Raw genomic sequence first — 15430 nt, 5'->3', positions numbered from 1 at the left:
CATCGAATTCATTGGGCATGCCAGAGATGAGGCTGGCCCTCTGTCTCCCACTACCAGGTCTCCAAGGAAGGGTGTGAGTATGCTAGTTTAAGTAGCCTTTTAGAAAAGGGATGTTATCACCAAGGACTATAGAACTGTATTACTTCTTTATGGCTCAGTGGTTTATAGCTTTGATTACTTTCTCATTTATTTTAATAAAGATCTTGAAATTTTGGTTTTGTCCTAAGTGTGAGCATCCTTGCCACACATCCCAAGGGTCCCTACAAGACATTAAACTCCCTATGTTCTCTAATTCTGTAGCCTGAATTTGGGACAAGAACCTAAGTAACTTCTGGTCAGATCATTGGCGAGCCATAATAAACTAGCCCTATAAATTCAGGTCAACAATTGTAACTGGTGGGATGCGCAGTTTCATTCCCTAACTAAGTTCCAAAACTTCTGTCATTATATAAGGTTTTTAGATAAAGACCATGTCTACCCTACAAAACTACGTTGACTTAAGTTATGTCAGCATACAGCCGCCACAGTTATTACATCACTTGTACATGTGCACACGATGCTCCCTGTGTCAACAGTGCACGTCCTCACCAGGAGCGCTTGTATCAATGCAGAGTGCAGTGCACCATGGGTAGCTATCCCACTGTGCAACTCACCACCATCCAGCGCAGGGTGTTTTGGGAAGTTTTTTCAATACTTCATGGGGCCAAAATGAGTTGCAGGGGTCACTGGGAGCATCGGTTCAATTTCCCATAATGCAATGGTCTCCATCCCATAATTTCATCTGCATCCCATTATATTTTGCACCTCTTTTCAAAATCCCCACAAACCCGCACATCCCTCCTCACTGTCCACCGTCTCTGACAAAAGCCTGGACCCTGCACAGCTCAGCACTATTGTCATGAGCGTTGCAAGCACAGACACCCCATCCTGCAATATTTGAAGAGCCACAAGAGGAGCCACAGAGAACATGATGATTCCTTGGAGGCTAAATTGCTTTGGGACATAGAAAGAAACAATTCAAGGTGGTTGGCAGCATTCACGGAGCAGCTGCAGATGGTGGAGCACCGGTTCTGGGCCTGAGAAACAAGCACCGACGGTTGGGATCGCATTGTCAAGCAGGTCTCGGATGATGAGCAGTGGCTGCTGAACTTTTGGACACACAAGGCCATGTTCCTGGATCTGTGTGCCAAACTAGCTCCAGCCCTCCAGCACAGGGACACCAAAATGAGAGCCGTGCTGACAGTTGAGAGGCGAATGGTGACTGCATGGTGGAAACTTGCAACATCAGAATGCTACCAGTCAGTCAGGAAGCAAGTTTGCGTTAGGAAATCTACCGCAGGGGTGGTTGTGATACAAGTGTGCAGGGCCATGAATCATCTCCTGCTATGCAGGACTGTGACTTTGGGCAATGTGCAGGACACAGTGGATGGTTTGAACACAGGCTTGTTCAGAAAGCTGCAAGCTGGGACTGTCTTTCCCAACCAGCGGATTACCACTGGGAATGTTGAAATGCCAATAGTGATCCTGGGAGACCCAGCCTCCCCTTCGCTCCCATAGCTCTACACCAGCCACCTTGACAGCACCAAGGAGCACTTCAACTACAGGCTCAGTAGGTGCAGAATGACAGTTTAATGTGCCTTTAGTCATTTATGGGTCCCTGGCATTGTCTATTTAGGAGATTGAACCTCAGTGAAAAAAAAAAAATCCCAAGGGTTATCACTGCCTGCTGTGTCCTGCATAATATCTGTGAAGCAAATGGGGAAAAGTTTCCACTGAAGTGGAAGGCAGAGGTGGAGCAGCTGTCTGCTGAATTTGAAGAGCCAGATACAAGGACTATAAGAAGAACTCAGCACAGAGCTACACATCTCAGGGAGGCTTTGAAAGACCATTTTAATAGTAAGCCAGAGTAGTGTGTGTTACTGTAGTGTGCTCTATCTGGCCTTGCTCTTTTTCAGCCCAGCACGAATCTTGTAGCGAGTACTGTGTGTATAGGAATATAACATTTTCAGTGCACCTATTAATATCTGAGAATGTTATGGGTGCTCTGACAAAATGAAGTAACAGAAAATTGATGGTTGTCAGACATGATCAGCACCAGTCAACATATGTTGCGAACTAATAAAGATGAATTATGTTCCAAAAAGCAGAGTTTTATTCTGTAACATGAACCAGGCAAATAAAAAAAACATTTAGAACTTAGCAAAACTTAATAAATGAAGGGAAAGAACAGCCATTCCCACTTCAGGTGCACGTACACCAACCACGGCTTTCACAGGTCAGTGTATGTACAGCTGTGATTGTTTTTAATGTCCTCTTAGGTGGAGAGGCAAGGGTAGTGCAGCAGCCCCTGATGTCATGTAGAATGTTGGGGGGGGGGGGTCAAGTAGGAAGGTCCCAACATTGAGTTGGCTATGGGCTGCAAAGAGAGGAGAGCATGGAATTCTTGGACCTGCAGGTCCACCAGAGTCTGCCACATCTCTGTTTGCTGCTCAAGAAACCCCATTATGTCCTGGTGCATCTCCCTCTCCTTTTCCTGCACGGACTCCAGCGAGTGCGTTCTTTTTGCCTTCTAATCTGCGATAACCTCAGGGACGGAGATGATATGGGGAGCGTAGAAACATTTGCACCTGTAGGGGAGATAAAAAGGGAGAGTAAAATTTAAGATGATATATTTTTGAGAACAAAAGGTATACTCTTTTACAGTGAATCAAGCAATTCACAGCAGACAGCACATGTGCTTTAGGTACAAGGTCACATTTTACCTTTTATATTGAGCACCTGCCAGTATACATCACACATTGCTGGGCAACAGAATTCGGTTTCCAGGGCAGCCATGGTAAGGCACAGGGTACGCGGGGTTGGCTTCTTATGCATAACATGTGGGAGTGGTTTCAAACTGCAGCGCTATCCTTTCCCATAGCGAGCAGTGGGTTGGGTTTCACATTTAAAAGGAGGGGCTTCAGTTTTCGGGTGGATGTACAGCACACACCTCCCCCCACCCCACTGCATGGCTATTCTCCAGGATGATCCTATTTTAGCTAAGCGCAAACAGCCCAGCATGAACGGGGTCTTTTTACTCTTGCCTTACAAAAATTCCCCTATTTCAACCTGGTGACCATGAATAATATCACTCTCCTGAGGCTAATACAGAAAGATATAGACCGAATGTTGCTTGAATGTGACCAAAACCCAGGACCGTTCGCTGCCATGCTTTGTGCTGCAATGATTCCAGAATACTTGCTATTGGCTTGCCGTGGTAAAGTGTCCTACCGTGGAGGACGAAATAACGCAGCCCTCCCCAGGAACCTTCTGCAAAGGCTTTCAGAGTACCTCCAGGAGAGCTTCATGGAGACGTCCCTGGAGGATTCCCGCTCCATCCCCAGACATGTGAACAGACTTTTCCAGTAGCTATACTGGCCTCAAATGCATCCCAATTCTTCAGGGCAAATCATTAACATTAAACACTATTGCTTTTAAACCCTGTACTGTAGTTACAAATGTGCACTCACCAGAGCTGCCTTCTCCAGCTTCAGGGTCGGGGATCCAGCCTTCAGAGGGTATTGGGTCCAGGGTGATGAAAAGGTTCTGGCTGCCGGGGAGAACGGATTCACCACTTGCCTGCTGCTCATTCTCCTCCTCCTCATCCACAAAATCCTCCTCCCTGTTGCGTGAGACTCTCCCCTGGCAGGTGTCCACAGACAGTGGTGGGGTAGTGGTAGGGTCCCCCCTAGAATGCCATGCAACTGATCATAGAAGTGGCATGTATGGGGCTCTGACCCGGATCACCCGTTTGCCTCCTTTGTCTTTTGTAGGTTTGCCTGAGCTCTTTAACTTTCAAGCAGCACTGCTGTGTGTCCCTGTTGTAGCCTCTCTCCACCATGCCCTGTGAGATTTTGCCAAATATATTGACATTTCTTCTTTTTGCTTGGAGTTCAGCCTGCACAGATGCTTCTCCCCATACAGCAATCAGATCCAGTGTTTCCCTTTCGGTCCATGCTGGAGCTCGTTTGCGATTCTGGGGGGACTGCATGGTCACCTGTGATGCTGAGCTCGCCACACCGACCAAACAGGAAATGAAATTCAAAAGGAACATAGAAAAGCTTTTTCTGTGTACCTGGCTAGTGCATCAGAGTTCAAAGTGCTGTCCAGAGCAGTCACAATGGAGCACTCTGGGATAGCTCCCAGAGGCCAATACTACCGATTTGCATCCGCGCTACCCCACAATTTGACCTAGCAAGGTCAATTTTAATGCCTCTCCCCTCACCGGGGAGGAGTACAGAAGTGGATATTAAGAGCCCTTTAAGTCGATGGAATGGGGTTGGTTGTGTGGACGCATCCATTTTAAAATCGACCTAACGTGGCTAAATTTAAACTAACCCCATAGCGTAGACCAGGGCAAAGAGTCCTGAAAGGGGTACAGTAGCCTGGAAAGGTGGAGAGACACTGCCATACAGCAACTGTGCCTCAGGAATTGACTCTAATCAGAAACCACGGCAGAGAACAAACTTCAGCTCCTTGCACAGTTCCCATGCAATAAACCACTACCACTACACAGAACCTTGCATAACAAAATCTAACAACACAGCATGTCTTCCCAAGACTGAACATTTGCTCTCACACTAAGAAAAAGAACTCGGAAGACTGTACGTAACAGCACCGCCTCGTGACACCTGCCATAACAATACAGTTAACCTGTGTCACCAACTTTTACAAGAATTATACACCTAGAATTAGAATGTCTACACTTCAAGCTGGGGTATGATTTCCAGCTTGAGGAGACACACCTGTGCGAGCTCTAATTGAGCTAGTGTGCTAAAAATAAGAGTGTAGCCATGGCAGCATGAGGACCAGGAGGGGCTAGCCACCCCAAGCATGTGCCTACAGTCATAGATGGGATTGTACTCGGGGCAGCTAGCTCTCCCTGCTGCTCATGCCACACAGCTACAAGCTATTTTTAGCTGAGGTAGCACAGGTATGTTTCCTTGAGCTGAGAATCACCCCCTCCAGCCTAAAGTGTAGACACCCCCTAGTGCCAGAGAAATAGCACCCACAATCAGCTCAGACATCTAAGGATTGTCACGTGACCCAATGTGACAGCATTATAAAGGCTCTGTCTATACTGCAACCCTGTTGGGGAACCCAGTTACAGTGTAGTATAAACCAAACAGGTTACACCATGGTTCCATTAAGATGGAACCTTAACCATGTCCTCAAATCATCCTAAAACTTTAAGCCATCCCTAACCAGTCATTTTTGATATTTTCAAAGACATGGTTACAACTTGGAGTCCAAACAAGCTGAAGTTCTTTTTAACTCATGCAGGGCAGCTCTGAGAGTTGCATGTACAGAGATAAAGCAGGAGCAACGGCTAGGTCAGACCTAGAAATGACTTGATATGCTGGTGCTGCTCAATTTCTCCATCTTTATGATGAGTTTCCCTTTTAAGGATAAGGTTCTATTTTCCATTCCTCCACAGTTTCAATTTCCTTTGTATATCAGAGACTTTTATTTGCATATGGTCAAACTGTGCCTCTTGAAACACTCAAAAGATTATTTCTCTTAAAGCAGAATCAGTTTCATAATTTACAAGGATGCCAAAGCTGATTCTGATGGCATTCTCCAAGGGTTATATCATTTGAGGTATGTAATTCAGAAAGACCTCGGCCACAGAGGAAACCTCATATAATAGGTTTTTGGAAGCCAACATGCATGGAGACTGTCTTGATTTTTCATCCAGCACTAAATAGTGATAATTCCTTGGTTGAATATAGTTTGGAGAACAAACCTGTTATCTGATAAATAATGTCACCTGAAGCTCGTATTATGAATCTTCCACTCTCTCCTGATTGCTGTTTTCAGACTTTTTTTTTCTCCTGGTGAACATTGGCAACTAGAAGTTCTCCAGTTTTGTCAACTGCAGAAATTCAGTGGTCCAACTGCTTGGATATTCCAAATATGGCTAATTTCACCAAGGCTAAGGTTATTTTGAACATTTGAAATGATACATGGTGGTATTTTGTGCTACCAGAATATCAGTCTGGTCATTGTGAAAAACGTACCTGATCATTCTTGAAATAATGAGACATTATTTATTTAGGTCATTTACATCTTCTGTCATATGTGAATCTGGTCTTTCACTGTGAATTACTATTTAAATAAGACCTGGATTGTTGATGAATTCTTATCCTGACTTATAAGGCTTATTACCTTGTGCTCTTTTGTCAATATGAAATAGTGCAACTAGAGAGGTTTCATAGTTGTAGACAGTTGTGACAGAGGCCCATTGGCAAAGGGTCCCCTGTTCTTTGTAAACAGCTCTCACCTCAGATCTGACAAACTCATCACACCAAACACGTCTTGCAGGGTATTTATCCATAAGGGATATCACATGATGTGTCTACAGAAAGCTCATAATTTGTCAAGACTCCTAATCATTGTGAGATGTATGTATGGGTAATACTTAAGGGACAATATATTTATATTGAAAATATGCTTTATGAACTTGGAATAAAAATTAAAGATTAGTCACCAGGATGTCTCGATAACTGTCTATTCCAGCAAGGGGGTGTTGTCACCCTGCCTGTCTGGCCACTGATGCAATGCCAGGCACAACTGTTTAGCATTGCACAATACAAAGACTTTCAGTGGGAAATCATCAGAAACAAGGACAGTCAAAACCACTTAAAAGTAAAAAAGAATCTTTACAACAAAACAGGGGTTCACCCTGTCTATGAATAAAAATAAAAGATTGCTCTCAGTATAACAGAGTGAGAAGAAAGACACCCTGCATCCATTCACTGAGGAAACCCCTTGAGGTGTTGGGATCAGGGGGCATTCATGAACACTTGTATTCTGTTTTGTCTGAAATCAGCCAGCTCTGCAAAAGACAGAACTTTTTTTTTTTTGGGTGGGGGTGGGGGGGAGAATCTATTTTATTAGATAGGAAAGGTTATCATTGACCCAGAGTAGACCCAGGTTGGCATTTTATGTTTTGTATTGTAACCACTTGTTTCCATCTCTCAACTTTCTAGTTAAATATTGATTTTTTCTTAAATATAACTTACTTTGGTTTATTCTAAGTGTGCACAAGTGCTGCTCCTTCCCTGGACTTCTTCCTACAACTCCTGGTTCCCCCCATTTCTCTGGACGTACCAGATCCAAACCCTCTTCCCTCCTCTAAGGGAGCAACTGCCACTTACACATCTCTGCAGCCTCCGGAGGGAATGACTGCCCTTTCCCAGCAGGAACCCCTTCTGTTGCCAGCTTCCTGGCTTTATAGACCCCACCTATTCCTGCACAGCTACACCTGCTTGCAGTCAATTCCCTGCTCCCTGGCTCTTCCTCCAGGTGCAGCTGGTGGAGTTAATAGGCCTACCTGGCCACCTTAACCCCTTCCAGTCCTGCCTGGGGTGGACACACCATCCCAGGGTGCACCTACTGTTAACCTGAAAGGTGAAGAAAGGGCAGGCATAAGCCCAGAGGAGAATCCTGAGTAACTGAAGGTCTGGCAGTGTCAGGAAGCTGACACCCAGCTACCACAAGAAAGACTCCTTCTCACTAAATGCAGGGAATAACAAGGTGACTCACAGTCCTGAGTGCCCTGAGAATGTCACAACAGTCATTGCAAGCGAGCTCTGCCGTGGGAGAGGAGTTTTCACTACCATATGCCCACTGCAGTGGAAGTTCAGACTACAGACTTTGAACATGCACATCATCTATTAGGCTGATTGATGTGCCAGAAGCTCTTAGAAATTCACCAATGGTTTGTACCAGCATTAATGCTATGTATGGACTTTCAAGGCTACCAACCTGACAACACAAATTTATCCTCTTTATCTCGTGATTCCTCAACACACTAGTTCCATTTCCACATACTGGTCTCAACTTCAGGTGCTATAAATGTGTCTTTCCCAAGGGCCAGGTTCTGATCCCCTTATTCCTGTTGGATAGTACCTTACTCTACAAATAGTCAGTGGAGAAAAGAAGCTACTCAATATGAGTGAAACCATCAAAATCGGGCCCTGAATGAGATTCTTTCCCCCCTGGCTAGTTCATTGTCTCTTTCGAATTTCTCTTGCTGTAGTTGGCATGTTTTTCCTATTACAGGGAAGGTATCTTGTTGTGAGTCTGACATTCCATATCTGCAGTATGTTTTTTTTCTCTCTAAGGGTTCATCTACACAGCAAAATTGACAGACTAGCTATTGCAGAATAAACTATTCCACAGTAATGATTCCAGAATAGTTCCCCATGTGGACACTTTAATTCCAGAATAAGAATGTCCACATAGGGCACTGTGATGGGGCAGTTAGGAAGGGGTTAAAGAACTGCTCTGGTCACAGTTAGCCCCCTCTCCTCTCCACGGAGCAAATGAGGCTTGTCAAGCCTTGGAAGGGCCAGGCCCTTAAAAGGATCATCCCAGTTCAGTGAGAGGTGGCACTTGGAAGCAGAGCTAGATTTCCCAGACCCAGGAAGCAAGCGTTACTTACTAGAAAAACTGCTTGACAGCCCTGGCTGACCAGGCCCTCTGAGGGAAAAGGGGGACCAGCTTTTCTTTTTGGAGTCCTGAGGCTCAACCTGGGTGTTTGGATACACCCACATCCACTCCCAGGAACTGTTTCTCCCTTACACTGCATGGGGCTGCAGGGTCACTGCCTTTTATGTGCTGTGGAAGTATTTTGCTTTTTTCATTTGAAGTACTTTTCACCTCTAGGGACGGGGGGGAGATTCCCTAAGAGCCACAGTAGGAGGGCTGTGCCCTGAACTCTGAAACTAATCTCCAGGAACACTGTTGTTCGGGGAAGGAGGTCCTAGACAAGAGAGGTGTCCATCCTTGCCCCAAGGGATGTATAACCTATCACAGGTGCCATTCCAAAATAGCTGTTGAATAATAGCTTATTCCTCAATAGCTATTCCAGTCAATGACCCCTTGCAGACAAGCCCTAAGCAAAAGGTTCTCTATCTTATCACTGCTCTATGATTTGTGTTTATACGGCACACCTGCAGTTTGTTCATGCCTGACTCATTGTCTTTGGCAAGAAGTGCCAAGATTTTAAGTCCTCTGAAGTGTTGCTGGAGTTCCATCAGGTCTCTTTAACTGTCCAGATAATCATAATAATCTTAATTATTAATAATTATAGTTATTATAATTAAGATAGATCACAATTATCTTCTGTTTTAACTTCATCTTCCAGGTCAGCAAAGCCGCAAGCCTTTCCTAAAGTTCTTGGCTGTGTGGTGAATTTGTCTATGGATTCTGTCTGGTGTTGTGCTAGGTTCCAAAACAGGTATCTGGCACATGACAGATTTCTCTCTGGAATGAAACACACTGTTAGTGCTTCCCAGCATGTCTCAGTCACTTCTTCTGACACGTTCTCATTCCTTTCATATGCTTTCCAGCAATAGCACACTTTTTATCTTTGTTGACTCTTCACTTGAGATGTCTATATATACCGTGCTCAGCCATCGAAAGCCACCAATACCATAAGTCAGGTACAGATATTTATCGCTGCCCGTGTAAACTGAGGAAATTAATGATAGCGACTCACTCAGTTTTGCTTAATGCAAAAATGAAAATAAAATCTCCTTCCATATTCTAGTCAAGAGCTCCACCATTTGGGCATTAGTGACCAGTTTTTACAGCTCCAACTAGCTGGTGTACTTCTCCCGCCAAACATCAATGCGCACTCCACCACAGTTCAAGTAGTATCCTCCTCCATCTGGTTCAGAATGTGCCAATTTCAGTTTCCCCAATTCTCACTTACACCAGGGACAGGGTAAGTCCCTACGTGGCCCCATAATACAAGGCCCTTCCCGTCTCACAGACAAGAACAGAGTAACTGAGAAGCAGACCCTCTGCTCCTTTCAAGGGTGTAGAAACAGGATGGACCTTAGCTGGGTGGCTGGCGAATTCCAATATACTTTCCTGAGTCTGGATACGAGCAGCTGATGCTCACTTACACAAAGGTCCTGGCAGTAAACTGGAGTAAATGTAATTTATGCCCGTGTTAAAGCCCCTTTGAACTGCCAGAATGGAGTAACGGGGCCTTAGTATAAATGAGAATGAGGCTTTATTCCCTGTCTGCGCTTGGGGCCAAGAACACCAGACATACATGGATGTGTATTGTGGGCAAGTGCTCTGTCAATTCTCACCTCCGCGAGCCTGCATGGAGATACCTTTCTGTAAAAGCCTTTCCTCCCACCCTCCTCCTTCAAACTATTTCTCATAGAGGAAATGTTTTTATGAAAAAAGTTACTTTTGTTTGTAAAAAGCGATTTCAGTAGAAGCATTGTAAGTGGGAAGCCTAGAGGGAAGAGTACCAAAAATACACGACTGTCTCCAACTCAGATTTATGTTATCACAATCTGATGCTCCAGGGCACGAGATATTTGTTTTGTTTGGACCATAATAACCCTTCTTAAGTGGTTCCCAGACACACCCCGGGAGTGTGATTCCAGTACAACAATACATGTCCTGTCATGCTTTGCTGCTCTAGTGAATCGGAGAAATTTGTTGGAAAAGAATCACTGTAGCCTCATTCAGCCAGGGCAGGATAACTGCTTCTCCTCCTCAATGCGCACACGTTGTGATGTACTCTTGAGGTGAATGCCTGGACCCATTTAAATCAATGTCCATATCAAAACTCCCTTCAATAAGGCCAAGAGTTCACCTTTGGTATTTCTTTGTTCATTAAAGGTATCCCAGAATGCATCACTGGGTCTTGTTATAAATACTCTGATATCTGGGATGTCACACTGAAAAAATAAATAACACTAGTTCCTCTTATATAGCACTTTTTCATCAGGACATTTCAAAGAACTTTAACAAAGGAGGAAATATCATTACCCCCATTTTACAGATGGAGAAACTGAGGCACACTGTAGGATCTCTTCACTGAACCAGGAAACACCGAGAGGATTTTGTGGGGAAAAGGAATTTAAAAAAAAAGTCAAACCCGATTTGTGTACTTCATGCTTTCCACAGCATGATTAGTGGGGACAACACATAATTCAACTGCAGAAGTCATGGCTACAGGATGTCATTGAGGACTTAGCAAGACTCAAAAAAGGAACTTGATTTTTTATATGGGTAAAAAGAATATCCAAAGGTATAATCATTAATGCTAACAAGTTTTGGAAGGGACATAAAACCTCATGCTTCAGGATTTAAGACAACTTTTAAGTACTAAAGATCAGGGTGAGATCTTCATGGGGAGCAGATTATCCCCACATCTGCCTACCGTTGGGTTCTTAAACCTTCCTCTGAAGCAGCTGGTGCTGGCCCCAGTCAGAACCAGGACACTGGACTATATGGCCTCACAGGTCTGGCAGTTCTTATGCACTTATTCAATACTATCAAGGTTTCTCTTTCTGTGTATTTCTACTTAACCATTTTCATGGCATCTGAACGCAGTGGTGCCTGGGAGTACTTCAGTTGTCATTTTCATTCTGTGAGTCACCTTTAACTGATGGGGCATTCTTCCCATGTCTCTTCCCATTTCCATTTCAAGTTACTTTTACCTCCCATCTCTGAGCCGTCCTTATTTACAACTTATTGGCTACTGGTCCTTGCAGCCAACATTTGATGTGATTTGATTATGATGTCCTTTAGGATCTTCCAGCCTATTTCCATTCTCATCAATATTAATCATCTACACCACCACCCCACAACGCATCTTGCTCTCTAGATAGCTTCATCCTCCAGAATTTGCTTAGCTGAAGACTACCACATTGTAGTGCTGTGCTCAGTCAATCCATTCCTTAGTGTTATGAGTGTGAGTAGTTTGTGGCCACTGCCCCAAGCTTCCTTCCTGTAGTTTCACACTCAATCAGTTCTTTCCTAATTCTAAGAAGAAAACCAGGGTGACTTCTCCTTTGCCAAGATTCTCTACTTTGTGAACCATAAAAATGGCCTTTATGTAATGTATACACCTGGGCTGTGATGCTTCTTTGAATGGACTTCATACTCCAGAGCTTTGCAACCCAACCTGACCCAACAGGACCCGAATACAAGTGTCAAACCGAGGTTGGGTTGGGTCTGAAAACAACCCAACCCTCCCAGGCTGAGGTTGGGTCGTCCGTGCTCACCTCCTCCTGTCGGTGGGGTCGGCGCTGCAGTGGCTGCATGCCCAGCTCCTGCCAGCCACTGCCACCTCACTGCTCCCTGTAGCAGGAGTTGGCATGGGGATCGGCAGCAGGAAGCTCCTCCCAGGCCAAGCCCCAAGGACGAAGCCGCAGAACTGACACTGGTTCCGGGAGGAATGTCAGATTTGGGTCAAGCTGGGTCTAAAAACGACTTGACACTCTCGGGGGAAACAAGGTGGGGGAGGTAATGTCTTTTATTGGACCAACTTCTGTTGGTGAGAGAGACAATATGTGCTAACTAGGGCTGTTGATTAATGACAGTTAACTCACACGATTAACTCAAAAAAATTAATCACGATTAATCGCAGTTTTATTCGCACTCTTAAACCATAGAATACCAATTGAAATTTATTAAATATGTTGGATGTTTTTCTACATTTTCAAGTATATTGATTTCAATTACAACACGGAATAAAAAGTGTACACTGCTCACTTTATATTATTATTAGGGCTGTCAAGCAATTAAAAAAATTAACCATGATTAATCGTGAGATTAATCGCACTGTTAAACAATAGAATACCATTTATTTAAATATTTTGGATGTTTTCTACACTTCCAAATATATTAATTTGAATTACAACACAGAATACAAAGCGTACAGTGCTCACTTTATATTTTTGATTACAAATATTTGCACTGTAAAAAACAAAAGAAATAGTATATTTCAATTCACCTAATACAAGTACTGTAGTGCAATCTCTTTATGATGAAAGTTGAACTTAAAAATGTAGATTTTTTTGGTTACATAACTGCACTCAAAAACAAAACAATGCAAAATTTTAGCACCTACAAGTCCACTCAGTCCTACTTTTCATTCAGCCAATCGTTAAGACAAACAAGTTTGTTTACATTTACGGGAGATAATGCTGCCCACTTCTTATTTACAATGTCACCAGAAAGTGAGAACAGGCATTCTCATGGGACTTTTTTAGCTGGCGTTGCAAGGTATTTACGTGCCAGATATGCTAAACATTCATATTCTCCTTCGTGCTTCGGCCATCATTCCAGAGGACTTGCTTCCATGCTGATGATGCTCGCTAAAAAATAATGTGTTAATTAAATTTGTGACTGAACTTCATGGGGGAGAATTGTATGTCCCCTGCTCTGTTTTACCTGCATTCTGCCATATATTTCATGTTACAGTAGCCTCGGATGATGACTCAGCACATGTTGTTCATTTTAAGAATACTTTCGCTGCGGATTTGGTAAAATGCAAAGAAGGTACCAACAGAGCCGTCCCTTGGGTAGGGCGAACTGGGTTGACCGCTCCAGGCCCCGTGCTTTGGGGGGGACCCTGCAAGCCGGGGCGATTGGCTAGCATGGTCGGTCCCAGAAGACATAGGCACAGGAACTAGGGCTGGCTTTCAGCACCCCTATTAAAAATGTTCCAGCACCACTGCTGGAAGACAAATCCATCACTTCCGCAGGGCCTGCCATCTTGTTGACAGTTAGGAGAGACAGCCCCCAGCTCGGCCGCCCGCCTTTTGATGCAGCGAGTCGCTCACCCTGGCTGGAGCCCTGAGCAGCCATGGCACTATATTGCCAACAATAGCCCTGCAGTAGGCACCGGCAACTGCCAGCAGCAGCAGGCGGCCCACCACCAGGCCAGATACATCCTGCTGGCCGAGCCGCCGATGCAGAGCGGGCCCCCAAACTGGCAGAGGCTGATTTGTCTCAGGCCCCACACTCCCTAGGGACAGCCCTGGGTACCAATGTGAGATTCTAAAGATAGTTGCAGCACTTGACCCAAGGTTTAAGAATCTGAAATGCCTTCCAAATGTGAGAGGGATGAGGTGTGGAGCATGCTTTCAGAAGTCTTAAAAGAGCAACACTCCAATGCAGAAGCTACAGAACCCAAACCACAAAAAAAGAAAATCAGCCTTCTGCTGGTGGCATTTGACTCAGATGATGAAAATGAACAAGCATTGGTCCGCATTGCTTTGGATTATTATTGAGCAGAACCTGTCATCAGCATGGACGCATGTCCTCTGGAATGGTGGTTGAAGCATGAAGGGACATATGAATCTTTAGCATATCTGGTGTGTAAATATCTTGCTACGCCGGCTACAACAGTGCCATGTGAATGCCTCTTCTCACTTTCAGGTGACATTGTGAACAAGAAGCAGGCAGCATTATCTCCTGCAAATGTATACAAACTTGTTTCTCTGAGTGATTGGCTGAACAAGAAATAGGACTGAGTAGACTTGTAGGCCCTAAAGTTTTACACAGTTTTATTTTTGAATGCAGTTATTTTTTGTACACAATTCTACATTTGTAAGTTCAACTTTCATGATAAAGAGATTGCACTACAGTACTTGTATTAGGTGAATTGAAAAATACTATTTCTTTTAATTTTTACAGTGCAAATATTTGTAATCAAAAATAAATATAAAGTGAGCACTGTATACTTTGTATTCTGTGTTGTAACTGAAATCAATAGATTTGAAAATGTGGAAAACATCCAAAAATGTTTAAATAAATTGTATTCTATTATTGTTTAACAGTGTGATTAATCACACGATTAAACGTGATTAATTTGTTTAATCGCTTGACAGCCCTAGTGCTAACTACTTATGCTAAACAATCTGATCCACATTGCATTTAGATGGGAGGCTCGGAGAACCTTTCCCAGACCTGAAGAAGAGCTCTGTGTGGCTCGAAAGCTTCTCTCTCTCACCAACAGAAATTGGTCCAGTAAAAGATCTTAACTTACCCACCTTGCCTCTCTAATATCCTAGGACTGACATGGCTACAACTATACTGCATTTGACACTCTTGTGTTTCTCCCAGGTATGGTCTAGGTCAGGCTTTAAAATCAGGCCTGAGCAGACCTCTAGACTGGGTAGTTACAATGCCCTGTGAATAAAACGTAGTTCTGAGTGTCTTAAGAGTTGGTCAAGAAATTTCTCATGAGCACTATTAGTCTATTAGGTACTTACATTACTACAGTATCTGAGGACCTTACTCTCTTTAATGCATTTATCCCTAGAACACCTGTGTGAAGTAGGGAAGTCTATTATCTTGTTTTTATTGATGAGCAAGTGAGCCACAGAGAGACTCAGGGCTTGTCTACATTTGAAACACTACAGCTGCCGTGTTGCCACTGCACCGCTGTAGCACTTTGGTGTAGACACTCATTACAGCAATGGGAGGGGTTCTCTCATTGGCCTACTTAATCCACTTCCCCAAGAGGCAGTAGCTAGATTGACAGAAGAATTCTTCCATCGACCTAGCACTGTGTAGACTGGGGCTTAGGTCATCTTAACTACTTTGCTCAAGAGTGTGG

At 44.0% G+C, this 15430-nt stretch overlaps 1 protein-coding gene across 3 annotated transcripts in view; it reads right to left on the bottom strand.

Moving 5' to 3' along the window:
• Positions 1 to 2129: 2129 nt before the first annotated feature.
• Positions 2130 to 15430, bottom strand: part of PPCDC (phosphopantothenoylcysteine decarboxylase) — an 82908-nt gene continuing 69607 nt past the window's right edge. For all 3 annotated transcript variants that reach the window (XM_048868208.2, XM_048868209.2, XM_048868210.2), the window contains one exon: positions 2130 to 2627. In XM_048868208.2, the coding sequence (XP_048724165.1) occupies positions 2503 to 2627 (125 nt within the window). In that variant the 3' untranslated portion in view covers positions 2130 to 2502. The remainder of the gene's footprint in view (positions 2628 to 15430) is intronic.

Source organism: Caretta caretta, chromosome 10 (genome assembly GCF_965140235.1).
Source record: "Caretta caretta isolate rCarCar2 chromosome 10, rCarCar1.hap1, whole genome shotgun sequence".
NCBI classification, from domain to species: Eukaryota; Metazoa; Chordata; order Testudines; family Cheloniidae; genus Caretta; species Caretta caretta.
This window is presented reverse-complemented; position numbering and strand designations above follow the sequence as displayed.